Source organism: Schistocerca cancellata, chromosome 1 (assembly GCF_023864275.1).
Source record: "Schistocerca cancellata isolate TAMUIC-IGC-003103 chromosome 1, iqSchCanc2.1, whole genome shotgun sequence".
NCBI classification, from domain to species: Eukaryota; Metazoa; Arthropoda; class Insecta; order Orthoptera; family Acrididae; genus Schistocerca; species Schistocerca cancellata.
In genome coordinates, this window is record NC_064626.1 from 1,226,162,245 (window position 1) to 1,226,186,676 (window position 24,432).

The 24,432-nt window shown below is 43.1% G+C and overlaps 1 protein-coding gene across 1 annotated transcript in view; it reads left to right on the top strand.

The window, feature by feature from the left end:
• The window catches only part of LOC126094740 (toll-like receptor 2), a 151,418-nt gene that overhangs the window by 58,712 nt on the left and 68,274 nt on the right, over positions 1-24,432 (top strand). Inside the window, exon 6 of the mRNA XM_049909292.1 lies at positions 11,160-11,327. Coding sequence (XP_049765249.1) covers positions 11,160-11,327 — 168 coding nt within the window. The remainder of the gene's footprint in view (positions 1-11,159; positions 11,328-24,432) is intronic.

Below are 24,432 nucleotides of genomic sequence, written 5' to 3' on the forward strand. Positions count from 1 at the left end.
ACATTTTCTTGCAACCGCAACGACTGTGCCTACTAAGTCCTTGGTTCTAATGTGGATTATGTTCATAGGGTCTAAAATGTGGGGGACCATGTACTGAACTGAAAAATGTAGTAAGGAAACCTCAAGTGAAACACTTTGCATCAACGCTTCATGACGTATTTAAATTTTACCCTAAGAAAGTTAAAATAATCAGTCACATTCATAAAAAAATGTGTAGAATTAAAATGTTCATTGACGGTATTCAGAAAACAAACACCATTTCTCCAGTGTTTGAGATCGTATCACGTAAATTATGTTTTGAGGCATAAAATATCCTGTGTATATGTGGCGCCTGCTTCAGGGTTAATCACCCATTCCACAACCTCACGAAGAGAGTAGTGTCACTTTTCTTCTATACGCCACTTATTCGCTCATGAGTAAATCATGTCACTAACAATAATGCTAGCTCTTAATGTAATTAGCAATAATTCAGTATATCCATTTATATGGTTATTTACACTGTTAATATTTTACTCAACAAGTTATTTAAAATAATTAATTCAGTACTTCCACTTCTTCGTCCGTTAAACATAAGTTTTGATTGCAAATGCGTGGAAAATCTTTGTTAGCGCAGACACCTCGTTTTTATCGTTGTTGAGCATTGATGCTCCTTCCTCCTTGCCTCTCTAAAAGTTGTCACATGCCTGCCGATAATTCTCATTTGTACCTGACCCTTTCACTTAGCTGTTTGTGGTTAAGTCGTAACGAGAGTATACTTAATAGTAACAAAATATGCCTGTTGAGTAAACAAATCATACATTTTCTCAGTTTCGAGCGCAACAGAATTTTGATCTTAACAAGGCTCGTGCTCCGGATGTAACCTATCGCAGAGAAGAGAAGCAGTTAGATACATGTAGCAAATGAGAGGAATTTACTACTTTAGAGGGATACACTGAATAAAATACGTAATTCTACAATGAATTTAAACTACATGAAATGAAATTTCTGATAGAGATATTGTAAGAAGTTAAATACACTGAGAGATATTGAACTATTTCGCCAAGAACACCGTGACTGAACACTGCCAGACTGATACTCAGGTATTCCCACATCTGACGGGTAATTAAGTAAAATTTCGTCACCATACAACCTTACTTTCTAAATTTTTTTGTGCATAAAAGATCATTCCTACAACTGCATTACTTGGTCGGTATTTGGTGTGGCCTACGTTACTGGAACTTTTCCAGTGTAGTTCGCTACGCAGCATTCACGAAGTACGAAACATACAGCTTGTCGCTACCTTTTGAAAGCCCAGAGAGGACGAACAGTTACTATGTGGGACACAGGATCATATGCTGTCCAATATTAACGTGGCCACATGTGAGAAGCAAGAATAACCATCTATTGCATCGCTTTCCGCTGTGTGATATACAGAATGACAGTGATGTTCTGGACGGTACCTACAGGTTTAGTTACTACATTTTTCAGTTCAGTACATGGCACCCTACATTTTAGACCCTATGAACACAATCCACAGAAGAACTAAGGACTTAGTCGGTACGATTGTTGCGTTTGGAACCAACTGTCAAATGTTTCTTGCAGATTTTACACATATAGTTGATTCACGGTATCATCACCCACCATTGTGATGTTGTAGTCGATTATTATTTCAGGCTTGTTTATTATATAGTCAAGTTTTGGTAGTTCATGCATCATGGCTAGCAATATCGCAGATTTGTTTCTGATTCATTATGTATATGATTTGAGGCTGAGGTCTTTTTGAAATTCAAAACTTAAAGACGTAACTTTTCGGTTTTTGCTTGCCTGAGATTCAACATGTATTTCTCTTTTGACCTCTTTCAGTGTGCCGATACAAGTGAGCTGCTTCTTTAAGAGAGACGTCGCCAAAGGGTAATTGGTGTAAAAATTATCGAATGTGATGTTCATATTACTATCTTCAGTATTAGGAATCAGGTGCGTCACTATGTCGCTTGGCGTGTTTCAAATCTGACATGGGCCATACTCTTGTTTTCCAAAGCATACTGCCAAGTTAATGTAAAAAATGTAGTTTGATTCTATATTTTGCAGGCATATTGGGAATATAGCATGGCGTTTCTCACCATAGGTCCCAAGGTTGTATGAATTTGTGCAAGTAAGACCAAACGCCTGCAAGAATGGATGAATGAAAGCTAGTTTGTCTATTTTTCTTCTTTGAGGGCCTGTGCCGCTGTCATCAAATCGCTTAAATCGGAGGAAATACAAAAATCGCAGTAACTTATACGTGCTCTTAGAACCAGCTTTCCAGTTCCGTCCGAGTTTCATGGCTCGTGTGTGTTAATGTGATGTCCTTCCTTTACTCCAGTCACATATAAACATGCAAGTAAAACAAGCATTTTAGTTTGAGATGTCTCTATCGTATCTCTGTCGCAAGAGAACATGATGGACTGTTTTCTGTATATACAAATTTGCGTGAGTGACAATATTATCTATAACACTGTTGTTTTAGACGCCAATTTTGAAGACATAGTGCAGCTGGTATCTTCGTCTTCGGCTGATATTTCCCGTTGTCGCTTGTGAGCTGTGCATGGCTCGTGTTCGTGCCATACCTTATTTGACATCCTGTTTTTACTGTACTACCACATCGTTATGTTAATTTCAATTACTGGTGTCGCTGAGTTACCACCTTGCCTGCCCGTGAGGGGCAGCACCTGCTCTTATCGATATAATCCGTGGCGTATTATCTTTGTCGACTGCTATTACTTCCCGGTTGTCCTGTGTTCGGGGTTCATTTGGATCTGCCAGGGAGTTGGAAGGCGCTACCAATGCAGTTCGGACCTGGCAGTGTTTGACTTATAACGTGGCAGAAGTTCAGTCGGGGCACGGCTGCAGTGAGGTCCGGGCAGCCATAAACCTACAGGTATGTAGAGCCATGACGACTCCAGTGTCATAGGCAGCTGCTGCTAGATTTCTCTGCTTGTATCCATGGTGCAAAGAGCCTGATCGAGGTGGTCCCACAGTTTCTCAGCTGCTTTTAAATCCGGGGAGTGTGTAGGCCAGGGGAATATCGTAAACTCATTCTGGCGCTCTTTGAACAACGCACGTACACTGCGAGCTGAGTGGCACGTTGAATTATCCTTCTAGTAACGCCGTCGTGCCGAGGACAAACAAATTGCGTGTACAGTTGAAAGTTGTCCTGAAGAGAAGATACACTCTTTGTGTTGATGCACCGTGCCTTCCACAACGACGAGATCATCCAGGGATTGCCCCCAAGGCATTCCCTAGACCATAACTCTCGAACTCTCGACGGTTGTTGAATCTTGTTTGGGATTGGGTTGTTTGGGGGAAGACACCAAACAGCGAGGTCATCTGTCTCATCGGATTAGGGAAGGACGGGGAAGGAAGTCGGCCGTGCCCTATCGAAGGAACCATCCCGGCATTTGCCTGGAGCGATTTAGGGAAATCATGGGAAACCTAAATCAGGATGGTCGGACGCGGGATTGAACCGTCGTCGTCCCGAATGCGAGTCCAGTGCGCTAACCACGGCACCACCTCGCTCGGTGAAAGTTGTTTGTTTTCAGTCCGATGGAGCTTAAAACTAGATTCATATGGAAAGGACATTCAGTAGACCAGTTGCAGTACTGGCGTGCAAATTCCAGCCTTCGTCGTCGGTGAACAGCAGTCAGCATTGGGGCATAAACCAGCCACCTGCTGCGGAGGGCCATACGCAGCAACGTTCGCTCAACGATTGGTGAGGACACACTGTTCGTAGCCCCTTGGTTCATCTGGGAGATCAGCTGCTCAACTATTGTGTTGTTGTGGTCTTCAGTCCTGAGACTGGTTTGATGCAGCTCTCCATGCTACTCTATCCTGTGCAAGCTTCTTCATCTCCCAGTACCTACTGCAACCTACATCCTTCTGAATCTGCTTAGTGTATTCATCTCTTGGTCTCCCTCTACGATTTTTACCCTCCACGCTGCCCTCCAATACTAAATTGGTGATGCCTTGATGCCTCAGAACATGTCCTACCAACCGATCCCTTCTTCTGGTCAAGTTGTGCCACAAACTTCTCTTCTTCCCAATCCTATTCAATACTTCCTCATTAGTTATGTGATCTACCCATCTAATCTTCAGCATTCTTCTGTAGCACCACATTTCCAAAGCTTCTATTCTCTTCTTGTCCACTTGTCACATCTATTAGCCCATACATATCTCTACATCCGTCGTGCACTCCTGTTGCCAGTGGCGCACGGTGCGTCACAGTTGCTGCAGCACCGGATTTGGATATCATCATCTTTCCATGATCGATGTACTTTAAACATGGCAGCAAGCGAACAGTTTATAAACTTATACGTTTCGCAAATGCGTTCATCCTGGGTCCGAAAGTCAATGGTTATGCCATTTTTTACGTCTCATAAATCGCTCCGTTTCCACAATAAGACTAAAGCTGCACTCTACTCCGTGTCCTCCTGGTACACTTTATACAGGGTGTTACAAAAAGGTACGGCCAAACTTTCAGGAAACATTCCTCACACACAAAGAAAGAAAATATGTTACGTGGACATGTGTCCGGAAACGCTTACTTTCCCTGTTAGAGCTCATTTTATTACTTCTCTTCAAATCACATTAATCATGGAATAGAAACAGACAGCAACAGAACGTACCAGCGTGACTTCAAACACTTTGTTACAGGAAATGTTCAAAATGTCCACCGTTAGCGAGGATACATGCATCCACCCTCCGTCGCATGGAATCCCTGATGCGCTGATGCAGCCCTGGAGAATGGCGTATTGTATCACAGCCGTCCACAATACGAGCACGAAGAGTCTCTACATTTGGTAACGAGGTTGCGTAGACAAGAGCTTTCAAATGCCCCCATAAATGAAAGTCAATAGGGTTGAGGTCAGGAGAGCGTGGAGGCCATGGAATTGGTCCGCCTCTACCAATCCATCGGTCACCGAATCTGTTGTTGAGAAGCGTTCGAACACTTCGACTGATATGTGCAGAAGCTCCATCGTGCATGAACCACATGTTGTGTCGTACTTGCAAAGGCACATGTTCTAGCAGCACAGGTAGAGTATCCCGTATGAAATCATGATAACATGCTCCATTGAGCGTAGGTGGAAGAAACTAAAATGAGCTCTAACATGGAAACTAAGCGTTTCCGGACACATGTCCACATAACATCTTTTCTTTATTTGTGTGTGAGGAATGTTTCCTGAAAGCTTGGCCGTACCTTTTTGTAACACCCTGTATACTCTCTACTGCTAGTGCTGCCACCTGCTGCCTGCAAGTGGTTATTGCATGTTGACGTCGAACACCGGTGGTGGTCAAATTAATGTGACCGGACCGTGTAATACCGACCAATTTCGCAGACCGCAGGCTTTAGTGAAATGACTACAGAACATGAATTGACGAAATGGACTAAGGACAAACACATAATAGATCGCTTGCAGAACTACTAGACCACGAGAAAATTGTAGAAATCTCCGAGTGGCTGTGATGAAACCGGATGACATCTGCTGAAAGTCGAGCAGATGTTAGAGGCAGTCACCACGAACCATCTTGAACGGATCTATGGATGCTTCGTTGAGAGCTTACATTGCATGCGTCTTTCATTGCAGACACCACAGCACACACAATCGACACTTGCACAGTGTATCACAAGATTAAACGTGGTCATTGAGTGACATTTAGTGGGTTTCAGCAGAACTGATTCTTGGATGTATGGTAGAGAGCTCATGTTGCTACGTGTCGTTCACAGCTGACTTCACAGCACACACACAACAGAGACTTGCATGTACTACCACAAGAGTCGACTGGTTCACGGAGTGACGTCCAATGGTTTTCAGCAGAACGGATTTCTGGACGCTTGGCTGAGTGCTTATGATGCCGTGCACCAATTACCATAGACCCCATAGCACACTCAACAGAGACAAGCATGGTGTAGCAACAGATTCAATTTGGACACTGAGTCATATTTATGTCTGTGGTTGTCAGATTGACACCAACATTTCTGTGGCCGAAATGGGAAAAGGTCGCTGGAAATAGTGATTCTCCTTACCACATGTCTCCAGCACGTTAGATCGTCGTGTGGGGATCTGTTGAATATGACAACAGAAGTGATCTGGTTATTATTGAAGTAAGCTGAATGCTGACATGGGGCACGAATGGTAAAACATACAGTATTATCATACCTTCACGACTTTTTACCAAGTGCTGTATTCCAGCAGGACAATGCAGACCACGACACTAGACTTCACCCCACAATCGCGTTAATAAGTGTACTGACCTTTGAACGACGTGTCCAGTGCCTGCATTTTGCAATTATAGTCTTCAGTGCAAGGTGATGATGTAATCTATCTTACTAGCTGCAGCAAGTAATGTTCACCGTAACTAAGACATGCAAAAAACTCCTCAAGATGTCATGTGTAGTCAGTTTGCTTCTGTGTGAGAACGGTTAAGACAGTGTATCTGTGCTCATGGGTGTCACACCTGATGCTAAAGTTGACCATTGACATTGGTTTCAATTGAAATGAAGTTTAATTTGTCAGTATCAGCTGTGTAATGAATATCTCCACAAAATTTGTGTAATATCGGTATCTCGTGGTACAGCATTTTCCATTTTTGTAAGGCTATAAAAACATCACACTTAATGCAACTAAAATATACGCCATTATTGCCAGCTTATGTAAATTTTAATTCACTGAAACAAGATGTCCGGTCTTACATTGTTACAAAAATTTGTCTGTTAAGAATCATTGCTAGACAATTTCTTATGCGAAAGCCGATTATTAACAGTGATTCTTACCTACCTCAGAAGAGCAAAATATATCATTGCAGTTACTCACTTGCAGTTTTTACATCACCTTTTTTTAGAAATTGTTCAACAGTCGAAGGTTCCATGTGAGTACTGATTATACATTGCATTTGTTAACAGTAATAGTTGTCTGCCGATGTCAGGCATTAAAGTTTCCAGAAATGAGTTTGTAATTCAATATTTTATCATTAGTCCTGATACATGAGATGCAGCATATATCGGCCTCAGTGGCTGTTATAAGCATTCCTGTCCATGAAAGGTAATATTCCTGGTTTTCTATATTTCATTGTTTTTATATATTGGTTGTTTCTGTTATCACACTTTATGACATGTAACTGTTATCAAAACCACAAGTTCCATGGCTTAGTGATACAGCAAGACAGAAATATTGCAGACATACTATCAACAGGAAGAACTATTGCAAATAAATGAGTGCAACTTATAAATGTGTATGACGTGTATTCAGAGTATTAGGGCTTGGATTCCTCAATAAACTTATAGAAAGGCCGATGAAGCTCCCTCTTTGAGATGACATAGTATCAAATTTGCTAAATCAATTGCAGAGTTCATTTGTACTGCAGGGAGCAAAATACAGTCCATGTCTTTCTGATGTCAAACTGCAAAATACCAATAGAGGTAGATATAATCTCATGACTGGACCCCTAATAGGCATAAAAGAACTCGTGAGATTTTTCAACATTTAAAAGTTCAGTGACTTCAGATTCTGTGAGAGAGATCGCATTAAAAACATTGCACGTACGTTCAGTTCCCACTCAGCCACATTTGCACTACTTTGTTAAGAACTGCTAAACCATAATTAATTTTCTATTATTTATTTTTACGGCAGTTTGCTTGATTAATTACATTTTATATAATTTCATTGTGTAAGCACTGCATTAATTAATGGGAGATGAAAGCGTGTTGTAAATCATGATGCTAGGATACCTCAGAGCTGTATTGTTTACCCATAGCTAAAAAATTCAGCTACTAGAGTAATTCTCGAATATGGCTGCTATAATATCGAACTACATTTATATAATTAGCGCATCTAAGTGTTTTTATAATTATATTTGTGGGTTTTACGAAATTATCTGTGTAGAATAAGGGAATGACGTTACAAAAATTTGGCAAAAGGAGGCAATTCCTGCAGGGGAAGTGACTGTTAAAACTAAGTTTTGGGAAACAACTACAAGTCACACTTTGTATTTTTTTATTATTTATTTTTTCTGCCACACTTTACTGAATACCTTGATAGGCAAGCCTGCCTATGGAAAATAGTCCTTCAAGCCCAATTTTTATGTATTTTTTCTCTGAATGGTGCTTAGATGTTTCACTGAAGTTGTGATCATATGGGAAGTTCAGAAGATTCAGTCGATAAGGCCATTACAAAGGGCAGTTTCAATTTACTAGTACTGTCTTTCAGCATACCCTTCAATTTTAAAAATATAATAAAAAAGTAACATTAGATCCAGCTACTTCAGTCTAAGCATTGTTCTCTGCACCAGAGGTGACAGTTCAACAGAATATAATGGAAAGCTTAGAAATAATAACTGTAATATGTCTCATTCTTGCTTCACTTTATGACATGTGACTGTTACCAAAACCACCAGTTCCATGGCTTAGTGATACAGCAAGACAGAAATATTGCAGACATACTATCAACAGTAAGCACTATTGCAAACAAATGAGTGCGACTTAGCCAGCCGGAGTGGCCGTGCAGTTCTAGGCGCTAAAGTTTGGAACCTCAAGACTGCTGCAGTTGCAGGTTCGAATCTTGCCTCGGGTGTGGATATGTGTGATGTCCTTAGGTTAGTTAGGTTTAAGTAGTTCTAAGTTCTGGGGGACTGATGACCCCAGTAGTTAAGTCCCATAGTGCTCAGAGCCATTTTTTGAGTGTGACTTATAAGTGTGTATGACATGTATTCAGAGTATTCAGGTTTCGAATCCTCAATAAACTTAGAAAGGGCAGTTTCAATTTACTAGCTACTGTCTTTCAGCATAACCTTCAATTTTAGAAATATAATCAAGAAACTAACATTAGATCCAGCTATTTGAGTCCAAGCATTGTTCTCTGCACAAGAGGTGACAGTTCAACAGAATATAATGGAAAGCTTAGGAATAATAACAGTAATATGTCTGATTCTTGCTACAATCATAACAGAATAAGAGTCAAATTTAGAAAACTTCTAGGTTGAAACTGATTGTAACTATTCGTTTCTTACTTAACATACAGTTGATTCATTAATATCACTATTTTTTGAATGGTAGCCAAATCTTAAACGTAACACAACCCTTTATTTTGGTTACTGAAGAGATCATAACTTCATTCACGATACAATCCTCCTAAAATAACTAAGATGAAAAGTATTGTTGATTCTGTTCAGATTCTAATGTTTGATGTGTTCTATTACTAATACAGTTGATAAAATTAATGCAATTTCTACAAGAAAAAATGAAGAAAATTACAGCAATCAAGAAGAAGCAAAGAAAAAATAGTTTGTATGTTGAACTGTTTGGCTCGAGTCCACACTAAAATGGTGATCTTTTTTCTTGGTTGTTAATTTTTTTGGTAGAATAGTTGCATGAAATTTAACATTTTAGTAAAATCTAGTGTAAATTCTTGTGGATAGAACTAAAATTGTTTTTCTTTTTTATTAATAAGACTTTTGCTTTGTAAATGGAATGTACTATTTACACTACAGATATGATTATCTACCACATCTGTAAATTAAAATACGTAGGAATAATCATACGACAGCTGCAAACTGTTAATATCATGCAGTAACTTCCAATCCCAGTGGAAACTTGGTAAGAACTGATTTATTGATTGCTGAAGTCAACATGTTGACAAGATTATTCCAATAATAACATGTAGTTGTAGAATGCTGTGGGAATGAGAAATGTTGATCCATGAGCTGCATCAGCAGTTGTTAAGTATTTGTAACATAGTGAAATATAATTCAAGTAATACCCAGAAAATATACCTTGAAATACTTGTATGTGCTTAGATACTATCAGTGTATGGTGTGCCCTTGTTACTGTTACTCTTGACACACAATGGTGGCTGTATTAAGCACAGAAATTGGCATAGGACTGAAATGCTGCATTCCTGTTGGTGGTCATGATACTTTTAATTAAACGGTTGAAGAAAGCTCAAGAAATGATACAAGGCACAAAATTTTAGATGCAATAAATAAAATTATTCCTCCACATAACACAACTGAAATAAATCCTGTAGTAATGCTTGCTATGTTCCTTCCCATTTTACATCTCGTCACCACTCACTTGTAACGAATGTAATTCTGAATCCAGTAACAAAAATGTTAATATTAAATGCATGAAATCATTTAGCTAATACCATCACTAAACTATTTCTTCAGTTTCTCCTGTTAATGACCAGGCTCAGTAATCTGCTAGGTAAATTGGATGATTTGAGTGAGATGTTAAGATACATTTTTAATACTCTTATCTTGACTTCTCAGACTATACATAAGATTAAGTTACTGCAATTGATGTTGCCAAAATTAATAATAATATTTTTCCAATAATTTATAACATAATTAAATATATTGCTATTGATAGTCCTCCATTTCCTAGTAATGTTAACTAACATATTCTCTGCAATTATATTTGTGGCTAGTCGAACTGCAAATGTTTCTGGATTATTAACATTTCTATGTGTTTTATTTGCAACTGTAAAAGATTCCAAAGAGTAATACATATGCAAATATATGACTTCTGCGATTAATTTCTTTAGATAATGAAAATATTAATAATATCGGTAAAAAACTGCAAAAGTTACTTATACTTTGAGATGAAGATATTCGCATAATATAGGAACTTATGGAGGACTGGATTAAAAGTCATAGGTGTTATGGATACACGAAGAAAATAAATACAGATGTAAGTAAAGTAAACAGTCGAAGTGATAGTTCTACGCAAAATAGAGGAATTCTTGCATAAAATACGAGTAGTATGCAACAAGAAGGCCTACCATCTTATGTATCACGGAATGGACTGCAGTGGAAGGTATACTGTGAGTGACACAAAAATGACATGGATGCGGCTGGTAAATGCTACAGGTTCCTCTGAAGATCTTCGTTGAATTCCAGAATATAAGAAAAGATTGAAGAGATGATGTAACTGGAGGTTAGAAAGCATGTATGGAATCTTCTAATAGAGCCCTTCATCCAACAGTGGGTAGCGATGTTTTTGGTTATGTTTATGAAGGTGATATTTTGTTACAAAAGTTTCTAAATATGTTTATGTATTTATTTATATTTTTTACTGTACACTGAGTGGATTTTAGAATTGGGGTTGGCCTTCTAGATGTATGTAATGGAAATTTCGGTGTTCTGTACAGGAGCTTCAAGAGACGTTGCCAGCTACTCTGTTCGTAATGGACGCTTCCCACAATGCACTGCAGAAGCTGCCGCAGAAACTTCCAGCTGACCTTCACCGGCTCGACGTGTCCTACAATCGACTGCAGAAGTTATACACAGATATGCCGCCAAACCTGGAAATACTTCAGGTACATACTGAACAGTTATGTTCTTTAAGATACATTATTAACACTTACGGAAACTACTAAATTATCAATACTCTGATACTGTTACTCCTGTGAAATGATTTATGTTTTGTGATCGTGACTGTGTGTATTGGAAAGGTATCAGATTGTTTTTCGTCTCTTCAAATATTCCTATGGAGAGGAAACAATAGAAAACAAACAGGCTATAGCCTATTAGTAATAAAGTAAACTGTAGTTATGTAGAAGGAAACGAGCACCAGCCTAATTACATAAGGTTGTACCAAGTACTACCATGGTTTATAAAGAAAGTTAACTATTGGAAGTGTTTAGCTGTTCAGATAGAAGACAGTAGCGCAATTTAGCAAGTAAAGTACCTGTGGTCTCACATGAACTACACGGGAGGGGTATTAATTCATTTACTCAACAACTGGTTCTCAATAACAATATCTGTACATTACAGTAGAAGTCTAATGATCATTACGGATAATTGATTAGTAACGGTGAAGCACCACTAATTTTGACTAGGAGTTCTTTTGTCAGTTTAATTATTGGAAATTACTACCGTTGAAACACCTAATGAATTGAAACTTTCTGGCAGATTAAAACTATGTGCCGTATTGAGACTCCAACTCCTTCGCCTTTTGTGAGCAAGTGCCCTACCAACTGAGCAACCCAAGCATGACTATCGCCCTGTCCTTGCAGCTTCAATTCTGCCAGTACCTCGTCTCCTACCTTCCAAACTACCTAATCCATTAATTGTAAAATTTGTACTTTCAAGGAATACTCACATCCTTATACTATTTAGCTCAGGAGGGACATGCGATATGTGAATGTAGTATGGTTTGAACAGTTGTGGCTATTTGCTTACTAATAGTACACAAGTTATAAAAGTAAAAGTTGTACTTCTTCAGTAATTTTAACTGTAATCTGAAATTTAAATCAGGCTCAACTATCAGTATGGGGACCCAGAAGCTAATCTATCAGTGGACTTGGATTTAAGCTGAATGTTTTAGTTGCAGCGCAATATTAGAAACACTGTTAACTACGTAACACATGAAATTATGAGCACTGTTATTTCAAGAACAAGGACTCTTGAAACTGAATACTTTAAATCCTCTCTTAGTAAATGTACATTGATGATACTGTGACTGTCCTTTTAAGCAAATTACGTGGAGTATTTCAAAACTTAGGCACATTGAATAACTCGTTCAAGAACTCCACAAAGTTCATTGACTTTTGTTAAGGAAGGTAGTTGCTTTTCAGTCCAGTAAAATAAGATACTCGGCATTACCGTATCACTTGAGATAGGACCTTGTCCAGCTAAATAACTGAGGATAAAGTATGGTGGCTTCACACACAGTTTACAGAATACAAACTTACTGCTGCAAGAGAAAACACATAAATGCTTCCTGCAGTTATACACTACTCAATTGCTAATTTGAGACGAGGGTGATGACAATGTCAGTCTTCTCTGCTATTCAAAAAAAGACAGCTAAATAACCCACTATGAAATTTTTTTTCTTAGCTTCGGATTTCCGTAGCACACAGCCAGTCAAATATGCCACAAATAATAAGTCAAATTATGTCCACAACCGAGGCTATATTGTATAATATTGCAGCTCTTCTCGCTTCTTTCAGTTCACCAGATGAACGCACTTTACCTGCTAGCCACCAGGCGGTTCATGCCACACAGAAGGCTTGCAGTTCGACCGTCAGATCCACTTCTTCTATTCCCGCCTAGCCAGTTCCGTTGCGTATATACTACCCTCCACGTTTTGCGCGTCTACGAACCTGCTTTTCCCAATGCACGAACCAGTTTTAGAAGCTCTTTTACAGTAAATTACAGTTACATAAGTGGTCATAAATAATGTATAAAACGTTTTATAGATGTTACATCACAGAGTTTTGTGACACAGAAGTTACGTTAAGTAAAAACAGACAAATGTAAGATCATTATAGGTAATATCAAAAATAGTGTTACACGCTGCACTTCTAAAGTTAACAGTACGATATAGGACTTACCTGCAATAAAAAAGTTTTACTATCAATTCTTCAGTGTAGTTTAATTTCTATAGTGACAACATTAAGTACTCTAAGTATTTAAACCAAAGAATAAGAAAGGGATTTTCACATGATCAGGGGACATTACCTCAACGACTGCTCGTTGGAAGAACTTCCTGACGATATAATCTGCTCACCACAACAGAGATCGAGCTTTCAGCCTAGTTTTTAGGGAATAATATTCTTACCTACAGTATATTTACCGCCTGACTAATATCTAAAGTAGTCATCTACTACTAAAATCCAGTACGGAAACGAAAAAAAAAATAATCTAGATTTACCACTAGAATTTAATTTTTAATGACGTAATCGTTATAAAGTTGAAAGGCATCTTGACACATTCCTTTTTCTTGGAAGGGACTGTTTTAATGCCCTTTTCAATTATTAGTTTAGGTTCTCGTTCTTCCTTAGTGTCTTCTTTATTTTCGGTAATGTGCTTTCGTCATTGTTCAGACTTTTATTTGTGGCCCCTGGATTATTTGTGAACTACTTGTAAAAAAAAAGTATTTGCAAAGTTAGTGTTTATACTGTTATATTTTCCATTATTTTCGTGTGACGTGTCTAGCACAATATTAACATCGGCAGTAACTTCCTGAGCATACCAGACACATAACCATGGGTTCATCTTACACTTTAGCTCTTTGTGCACAAGGTATATTTTGTATATATACACTTCTGAAACATTAAGAACGATGATCTTGACGACCTCAGCGTCATGAGTAACATTCTTGGGTGATTCCAGACTATTTAGTTTACCTTCCACTCTTCCCCAGTGCCATTCACATTTCTTTCCACATTGTGTCTCATCAATGTTCACATATTCTTCCTCGTAGTCAAACAAAATTTGATCACAGAAAGCGATTTGATGAACTAAGTGTGAAAAATACACAGTTTTTTATTGAGTGGTTCTGTTTGCTTAAATAGTTATTCAGTATCAATTTTGATACACACCACTTCTTCCTGCTTTTAGTTATACTATCTGTTTCAGAGTAATTCATTATATTCGCTCTAATCTGACGAGACTTTATATGAGATAGGTAATTTTGTTTTATCACAAGATTCCGAACTGATATGATGGCGGAAGCTAGAGCACTCTTTTAATTAACCGCATCAGTTGAAATCTTAGACTGTTGCAGAAATCAGTCACTAACAGCATTAGAAATTTAGTTCAACGAATTGTTAACTTGGAATTATTGTAAGACTATATGATCATTTTATGAGTTTAATTAGCCACTGAGACTTGCACTTTTGTTCTACATTGGCTTGCATTAAGTTGTATACAATTGACAGTGGTTTATAAAGGTTAGCTGCGTCTTTCAGTGTAGGCTGAGAGGTCGTCTGGCACGTTCCATCAACTGCGAATAGTTTGAATATACACAAAAATGTTTGCCTTCCTACTTTTGTTTCATAATAATTTGTGTTACTCTCATAGTATGTTAAAGCAGATCAGTTACTATGTTTCTTCTGATGATGTATTGTAATCTCTTAGAAATGTAATTGTGAAAACAAATTGAACCACAGTTTCAGAGGCGGAATATCTTAATATCTTTCTTATTCTGAAACTGCCGCATACCGCCACTACCTCAGTTGTCGTTGTGACGTCAGCTGCGAACAAGAGTTAGCAACAACTCGAGAGGTACGGAGGCGGGCCACCAAAAGAATCCTGCGCCTTGGTGGAAAGTGACTCTTGCGCCGCTTTCTAGCAATACAACGGTCTGCCGTATGAACGGGAAGGGTTACTTCCTGTCGTGACACAACACTGCCCTTCTGAAATGGCTCTGAGCACTATGGGACTTAACATCTATGGTCATCAGTCCCCTAGAACTTAGAACTACTTAAACCTAACTAACCTAAGGACAGCACACAACACCCAGCCATCACGAGGCAGAGAAAATCCCTGACCCCGCCGGGAATCGAACCCGGGAACCCGGGCGTGGGGAGCGAGAACGCTACCGCACGACCACGAGATGCGGGCGCACTGCCCTTCTGAAGTTATCTGTGTGACCAGAGGCGAGTTTCTGTTACATAACCGCTGGCCAGGGCGAGTATAAATGACCCTCGTTCAACCATTAGCAGGAGTTCTTCTTGCACTTCCACCTTTCAGACGACACCATGACAGTCACCACACCAGTAGAGCCACAATCTCACCAAGCAGCATTACCTGCAAGAGAAAACCATTGGTGTGGAACCCACCGACTAAATTTAATGTTTTTCTATCTGGAAATTCGCCTCTCCATGGGTGTCATGGCCTGAGAATCCGGTCAACTCCAAGGATCCTCGATTCAACTAAAAAAAAAAAAATGGTTCAAATGGCTCTGAGCACTATGGGACTTAACAGCTGTGGTCACCAGTCCCCTAGAACGTAGAACTACTTAAACCTAACTAACCTAAGGACATCACACACATCCATGCCCGAGGCAGGATTCGAACCTGCGACCGTTGCAGTCGCGCGATTCCGGACTGCGCGCCTAGAACCGCGCGACCACCGCGGCCGGCGATTCAACTCAAGGCATTTAATCTCTCTTACTAGCTGGCTGGAGCTGCCTGAAGTACACTGAAGTGACCATAATCGTGGGATAGCGATACGCACATATACAAATGGCGGTGGTATCGTGTACACAGGATATAAAAGGACAGTCAATTGGCAGAGCTTCATTTGTACTCGGATGAATCACTGGAAAAGGTTTCCGAAGTGTTTACGGCCGCACGATGGGAATTAACAGAATTAAGGCAGAATGGTAGTTGGAGTTGGACGAATGGTACATACCAATTCGGATATCGTAAGGAATTCAACATTCCGAGATCCCCAGTGTCAATAGTGTGTCGCGAATACCAAATTTCAGCCATTACCTCTCACCACAGACAACGTAGTGGCCAACGGGTTTCACTTAACGACTGACAGCAGCGGCGTTTCCCTACAGTGGTCAGATACATTCCTGGAAATTGAAATAAGAACACCGTGAATTCATTGTCCCAGGAAGGGGAAACTTTATTGACACATTCCTGGGATCAGATACATCACATGATCACACTGACAGAACCACAGGCACATAGACACAGGCAACAGAGCATGCACAATGTCGGCACTAGTACAGTGTATATCCACCATTCGCAGCAATGCAGGTTGCTATTCTCCCATGGAGACGATCGTAGAGATGCTGGATGTAGTCCTGTGGAACGGCTTGCCATGCCATTTCCACCTGGCGCCTCAGTTGGACCAGCGTTCGTGCTGGACGTGCAGACCGCGTGAGACGACGCTTCATCCAGTCCCAAACATGCTCAATGGGGGACAGATCCGGAGATCTTGCTGGCCAGGGTAGTTGACTTACACCTTCTAGAGCACGTTGGGTGGCACGGGATACATGCGGACGTGCATTGTCCTGTTGGAACAGCAAGTTCCCTTGCCGGTCTAGGAATGGTAGAACGATGGGTTCGATGACGGTTTGGATGTACCGTGCACTATTCAGTGTCCCCTCGACGATCTCCAGTGGTGTGCGGCCAGTGTAGGAGATCGCTCCCCACACCATGATGCCGGGTGTTGGCCCTGTGTGCCTCGGTCGTATGCAGTCCTGATTGTGGCGCTCACCTGCACGGCGCCAAACACGAATACGACCATCATTGGCACCAAGGCAGAAGTGACTCTCATCGCTGAAGACGACACGTCTCCATTCGTCCCTCCATTCACGCCTGTCGCGACACCACTGGAGGCGGGCTGCACGATGTTGGGGCGTGAGCGGAAGACGGCCTAACGGTGTGCGGGACCGTAGCCCAGCTTCATGGAGACGGTTGCGAATGGTCCTCGCCGATACCCCAGGAGCAACAGTGTCCCTAATTTGCTGGGAAGTGGCGGTGCGGTCCCCTACGGCACTGCGTAGGATCCTACGGTCTTTGCGTGCATCCGTGCGTCGCTGCGGTCCGGTCCCAGGTCGACGGGCACGTGCACCTTCCGCCGACCACTGGCGACAACATCGATGTACTATGGAGACCTCACGCCCCACGTGTTGAGCAATTCGGCGGTACGTCCACCCGGCCTCCCGCATGCCCACTATACGCCCTCGCTCAAAGTCCGTCAACTGCACATACGGTTCACGTCCACACTGTCGCGGCATGCTACCAGTGTTAAAGACTGCGATGGAACTCCGTATGCCACGGCAAACTGGCTGACACTGACGGCGGCGGTGCACAAATGCTGCGCAGCTAGCGCTATTCGACGGCCAACACCGCGGTTCCTGGTGTGTCCGCTGTGCCGTGCGTGTGATCATTGCTTGTACAGCCCTCTCGCAGTGTCCGGAGCAAGTATGGTGGGTCTGACACACCGGTGTCAATGTGTTCTTTTTTCCATTTCCAGGAGTGTATAACACACAAGCAACACTGTTTGAAATAACCGCAGAAATCAAAGTGGACCGAAGGTATCTTATAGGACAGTGCTGCGAAATTTGTTGTTAATGGGCTGTGGCGGAAGACGACCGACGCGAGTGCTTTTGCTAACAGCACGACATCGTCTGCAGCTCCTTCCCTGCACTCGTGACCATATCACTTCGGACCCTAGACGACTGGAAAACTGTGGCCTGGTCAGGTGAGTCCTGATTTCATTTGGTAAGAGCTGCTGAGAGTGTGGCGCAGACCCCACGAAGCCAAGTTGTCAACAATGCACTGTGCGAGCAGGTGGTGGCTCGATGATGGTGTGCGATGTGTTTACATGGAACGGACTGGATCCTCTAGTCCAGCTGAACTGATCAATTACTAGAAATGGCTAAGTTCGGATATTTGGAGATCGTTTGTAGCTATTCGTCGACTTCACGTTGACGAACAACGATGTCATGTCACCGGGCCACAATTGTTCGTAACTGGTTTGACGAACATTTGGGGACAATTCGAGTGAATGATCTGGCAATCCAGATCGCACGACAGTAATCCCATCGAACATTTATGAGACATAATCGAATTTTAATTTGTGCAAAAGCTATTGCACTGGCAACACTTTCGCAATTACACTCCTGGAAATGGAAAAAAGAACACATTGACACCGGTGTGTCAGACCCACCATACTTGCTCCGGACACTGCGAGAGGGCTGTACAAGCATGGATCACACGCACGGCACAGCGGACGCACCAGGAACCGCGGTGTTGGCCGTCGAATGGCGCTAGCTGCGCAGCATTTGTGCACCGCCGCCGTCAGTTTCAGCCAGTTTGCCGTGGCATACGGAGCTCCATCGCAGTCTTTAACACTGGTAGCATGCCGCGACAGCGTGGACGTGAACCGTATGTGCAGTTGACGGACTTTGAGCGAGGGCGTATAGTGGGCATGCGGGAGGTCGGGTGGACGTACCGCCGAATTGCTCAACACGTGGGGCGTGAGGTCTCCACAGTACATCGATGTTGTCGCCAGTGGTCGGCGGAAGGTGCACGTGCCCGTAGACCTGGGACCGGACCGCAGCGACGCACGGATGCACGCCAAGACCGTAGGATCCTACGCAGTGCCGTAGGGGACCGCACCGCCACTTCCCAGCAAATTAGGGACACTGTTGCTCCTGGGGTATCGGCGAGGACCATTCGCAACCGTCTCCATGAAGCTGGGATACGGTCCCGCACACCGTTAGGCCGTCTTCCGCTCACGCCCCAACATCGTGCAGCCCGCCTCCAGTGGTGTCGCGACAGGCGTGAATGGAGGGACGAATGGAGACGTGTCCTCTTCAGCGATGAGAGTCGCTTCTGCCTTGGTGCCAATGATGGTCGTATGCGTGTTTGGCGCCGTGCAGGTGAGCGCCACAATCAGGACTGCATACGACCGAGGCACACAGGGCCGACACCCGGCATCATGGTGTGGGGAGGAGATCTCCTACACTGGCCGTACACCACTGGTGATCGTCGAGGGGACACTGAATAGTGCACGGTACATCCAAACCGTCATCGAACCCATCGTTCTACCATTCCTAGACCGGCAAGGGAACTTGCTGTTCCAACAGGACAATGCACGTCCGCATGTATCCCGTGTCACCCAACGTGCTCTAGAAGGTGTAAGTCAACTACCCTGGCCAGCAAGATCTCCGGATCTGTCCCCCATTGAGCATGTTTGGGACTGGATGAAGCGTCGTCTCACGCGGTCTGCACGTCCAGCACGAACGCTGGTCCAACTGAGGCGCCAGGTGGAAATGGCATGGCAAGCCGTTCCACAGGACTACATCCAGCATCTCTACGATCGTCTCCATTGGAGAATAGCAGCCTGCATTGCTGCGAAAGGTGGATATACACTGTACTAGTGCCGACATTGTGCATGCTCTGTTGCCTGTGTCTATGTGCCTGTGGTTCTGTCAGTGTGATCATGTGATGTATCTGACCCCAGGAATGTGTCAATAAAGTTTCCCCTTCCTGGGACAATGAATTCAAGGTGTTCTTATTTCAATTTCCAGGAGTGTATTTACGGGATATAGAGGCAGCGTAGCTCAGTATTTCTGCGTGGGATTTCTAGTGGCTTGATGTCTCCATACAACTTGGGGTTGCTGCACTGCGCCAAGCAAAAGGAACTCTAACACGATGTTAGGACTACCGTACTGCTTTTGTAGCCTCACTGTACATGCACGGCCAGCCGTCATGCTCACGGTCGGCCGAACAGATTCCAGCCTTGCATTCACAAGTTATGCGCGCTGCCGGCCGTGTTAGTCTGGTGTAACAAGAAACATGTTTCGACGACTAGGCGTCTATCTTCCGTTAATTGTAGGTGATATCGTGCCCGGTGCATTGGTAACTAACGTTGTCGTTCAGTCAACATGTGGGGATCTTACGTGTTGGAGCCATACGATACACAATGTACACTCCTGGAAATTGAAATAAGAACACCGTGAATTCATTGTCCCAGGAAGGGGAAACTTTATTGACACATTCCTGGGGTCAGATACATCACATGATCACACTGACAGAACCACAGGCACATAGACACAGGCAACAGAGCATGCACAATGTCGGCACTAGTACAGTGTATATCCACCTTTCGCAGCAATGCAGGCTGCTATTCTCCCATGGAGACGATCGTAGAGATGCTGGATGTAGTCCTGTGGAACGGCTTGCCATGCCATTTCCACCTGGCGCCTCAGTTGGACCAGCGTTCGTGCTGGACGTGCAGACCGCGTGAGACGACGCTTCATCCAGTCCCAAACATGCTCAATGGGGGACAGATCCGGAGATCTTGCTGGCCAGGGTAATTGACTTACACCTTCTAGAGCACGTTGGGTGGCACGGGATACATGCGGACGTGCATTGTCCTGTTGGAACAGCAAGTTCCCTTGCCGGTCTAGGAATGGTAGAACGATGGGTTCGATGACGGTTTGGATGTACCGTGCACTATTCAGTGTCCCCTCGACGATCACCAGTGATGTACGGCCAGTGTAGGAGATAGCTCCCCACACCATGATGCCGGGTGTTGGCCCTGTGTGCCTCGGTCGTATGCAGTCCTGATTGTGGCGCTCACCTGCACGGCGCCAAACACGCATACGACCATCATTGGCACCAAGGCAGAAGCGACTCTCATCGCTGAAGACGACACGTATCCATTCGTCCCTCCATTCACGCCTGTCGCGACACCACTGGAGGCGGGCTGCACGATGTTGGGGCGTGAGCGGAAGACGGCCTAACGGTGTGCGGGACCGTTGCCCAGCTTCATGGAGACGGTTGCGAATGGTCCTCGCCGATACCCCAGGAGCAACAGTGTACCTAATTTGCTGGGAAGTGGCGGTGCGGTCCCCTTCGGCACTGCGTAGGATCCTACGGTCTTGGCGTGCATCCGTGCGTCGCTGCGGTCCGGCCCCAGGTCGACGGGCACGTGCACCTTCCGCCGACCACTGGCGACAACATCGATGTACTGTGGAGACCTCACGCCCCACGTGTTGAGCAATTCGGCGGTACGTCCACCCGGCCTCCCGCATGCCCACTATACGCCCTCGCTCAAAGTCCGTCAACTGCACATACGGTTCACGTCCACGCTGTTGCGGCATGCTACCAGTGTTAAAGACTGCGATGGAGCTCCGTATGCCACGGCAAACTGGCTGACACTGACGGCGGCGGTGCACATATGCTGCGCAGCTAGCGCCATTCGACGGCAACACCGCGGTTCCTGGTGTGTCCGCTGTGCCGTGCGTGTGATCATTGCTTGTACAGCCCTCTCGCAGTGTCCGGAGTAAGTATGGTGGGTCTGACACACCGGTGTCAATGTGTTCTTTTTTCCATTTCCAGGAGTGTACGTTAAACGATTTGTTCCGAAACTCTTGTACCTGCACCAGAATCGTACTCTGTGGTCAGGTCAGCCACAGATCACCGCCTATCCTGCTTTGGCAGCTGCTTGCCATCTGACCTGGTTGTCTAATAGGGCATGGACGTCCAGCAACTTGTCGCATTCTCGTGGTTTCACCGTATTTCAACCACTTCCTATAGATACTCGCCACAGGACCACCCGGAGAGCCGAAAAGCCTCGCCGTGCTTGAAATGCCCGTTCCCAGGTGGCCGGTCATAGCGGTCTGCCCCCTTTTGTCATACTCACTTACGCCAGTGGGTATTTCGATATGCAGCCCGCATCCTGGCTAAAATGGTTACCTAGTTGCTCAGCTTCTTATGTGTACCTTCCTTCCTGCATTTGTGCCCCCAGTGCCCCTAACCAACATTCAATCTCGGGGTGAATAGTGATCGTTATAGGCCTATAACGGCTAATCAATGTAAAGTCAGTAGTTATATATGGCGTAAGGGCAGTTTTCAGAAAACCTCCGAGAAGTAAGGCATTACGACGTTAGTCAGAGACGACTTTGGTATGAAAGAAGAACCAGAGTATGTAAAGTGCCACTGACTGCAGCGAAATTTACGTAACGTACAGAATTCGACGGTTTCTCAGAGCTGCTCTTAAACTTGAAAAGATTTTTCAGATTAGTTGAGTAAATAAAGAAGCAAATGATACCAGAGTCAAAAAGACGGAAACTACGTAGGAACGTTCCGGGATATATCTACAGCAAGAAAATCGGCCTCTATAACTGCAAAAATGGAGCATTATTGCAGCATAAGACTCCAAGCACTCTACTTACAGCAAAATGCATTCTTTTATTAGAGTTAGGGGATATAAATTTAATTCTTTATAAACACGCTGCGTACGAGAACAGACATGCACTCCGTCTTCAGACCATAAGTGGCCCATCGGGACCATCCGACTGCCGTGGCATCCTCAGTTGAGGATGCGGATAAGAGGGCCGTGTGTTCAGCACACCGCCGAGAACAGATATAGACGTATATTCATGATCATATACGGACTGTTTTCGTCAGTGTTTCGTTATACGGGGACCGCGTTTTTGCTCTTCCGTTTTTGAAGTTAGAGAAAAACTGCTGACTATGAATGCTAAGTCATCCCATTCTCTTTTCTCGAGCCGGCCGGTGTGGCCGAGCGGTTCTAGGCGCTTCAGTCTGGAACCGCGCGACCGCTACGGTCGCAGGTTCAAATCCTGCCTCGGGCATGGATGTGTGTGATGTCCTTTGGTTAGTGAGGTTTAAGTAGTTCTAAGTTCTAGGGGACTGATGACCTCAGTTGTTAAGTCCCATAGTGCTCAGAGCCATTTTTTTCTTTTCTCGATCAGAACATGACTTGATTTTATTTCGCCTGATGATGCAGCTAACATGTTGCGAAACCGGTCAGGCCTATAAGCAAAGAGCTAAAGAGGTCTTATCTTTTTGAAACAGTATTACATACATCGGAATGAACACACCAGTCTATAAAGGTAGGAGAGGAGAGCACAGTCACCAGACAAATATTGTAATTGCTTTAACGGACTGTGCCGTTGGTTCTTAGTAGAATATTTAATATATTGTGAGCGAAAAGACACATGAAAGGGGTGTGATACTTTACAGTATACATTACTTTACAAAATATCGGCTTTTACTTTGGCTATTGCATAACAGCCGAAAATCGATCTGTAAAGTAATGTGTATTGTATAGTATTACACCAGTACCGTGCGTATTATTTTTATGTAGGTTAATTCTTACAAAGAAGAAGACAGCAACCAGCCGCTATTAATACTGCTACTTATTTAGGTAAATAGCGCCGTTACCGATTTCGAACTGGCAAGTTCCTCATCAGACGGCTGTTCACTGATTTTCAAGATACGTTTTACATTATTGTCCGTTTTCGATTTTTATTCTTCCACTGTGGTGAAGTAGTTTTGGTGTGTTGTTGCCGTCAAAAATTCCGCGCGGTAACGACACACCAAAAATACTTCGCAACAGTGGAGGAAGAAAAATCGAAAACGGACGATAAAAGTATATCTTGAAAATCATGTGAACAGCCGTCTGATGATGATATACTTGCCAGTTCGAAACCGGTAATGGCGCTATTTACCTAAATAAATAGCAGTATTAATAGTGGCTGGTTGCTGTCTTCTTCTTTGTAAGTTTGAACCTACGTTAATTTTACACGGCTACGGTCTCACCATGTCAGTTTTAGACGAAATAGTATTATTTTTATATTTCAACAATAAAAAGAACAAAAAATAATGTAATGAATGAAACTTAAACGACCAAAAAGAAATGAATGTTTCTGAGGAAAGCGTGCAAATGGAGAAAACATGACAACCAAAATTGAGAACGTGGGGGTTTCCGAAAGAAAGAAAAAAGCAAGCACAATAAAATATCCCCCAAGGAACAGAAGGAACAACAGGGGAGGGAACGACCAAACATGGGGAAGGCACATGAGAAAAAAAAATCCGTAAAAATAAGAACACGGAAGTAGTCGATGAACATGGTCGATAATTGGCCTGATCCGGCACAAAACAGCTAAAACAGGGACTACAAGTTCAGTGGACCTGGGGAAGTCTGCTACAGACGGAACTGACATAAATGAGTTAATGTGTATGGGGAGAAGCAGTGCAACGATGATCTCCTATGATTCACAATTCTGGTCCAAAGGAAAATATGCGAAATGCGTCTGCCGATAATAAAGAAAGCATAAAACAGTTACACGATAGCTTTTCATCAGTGTCAGTTTCATGGTGACTGATAGATAGTTAAAGAAATAGCATGTGT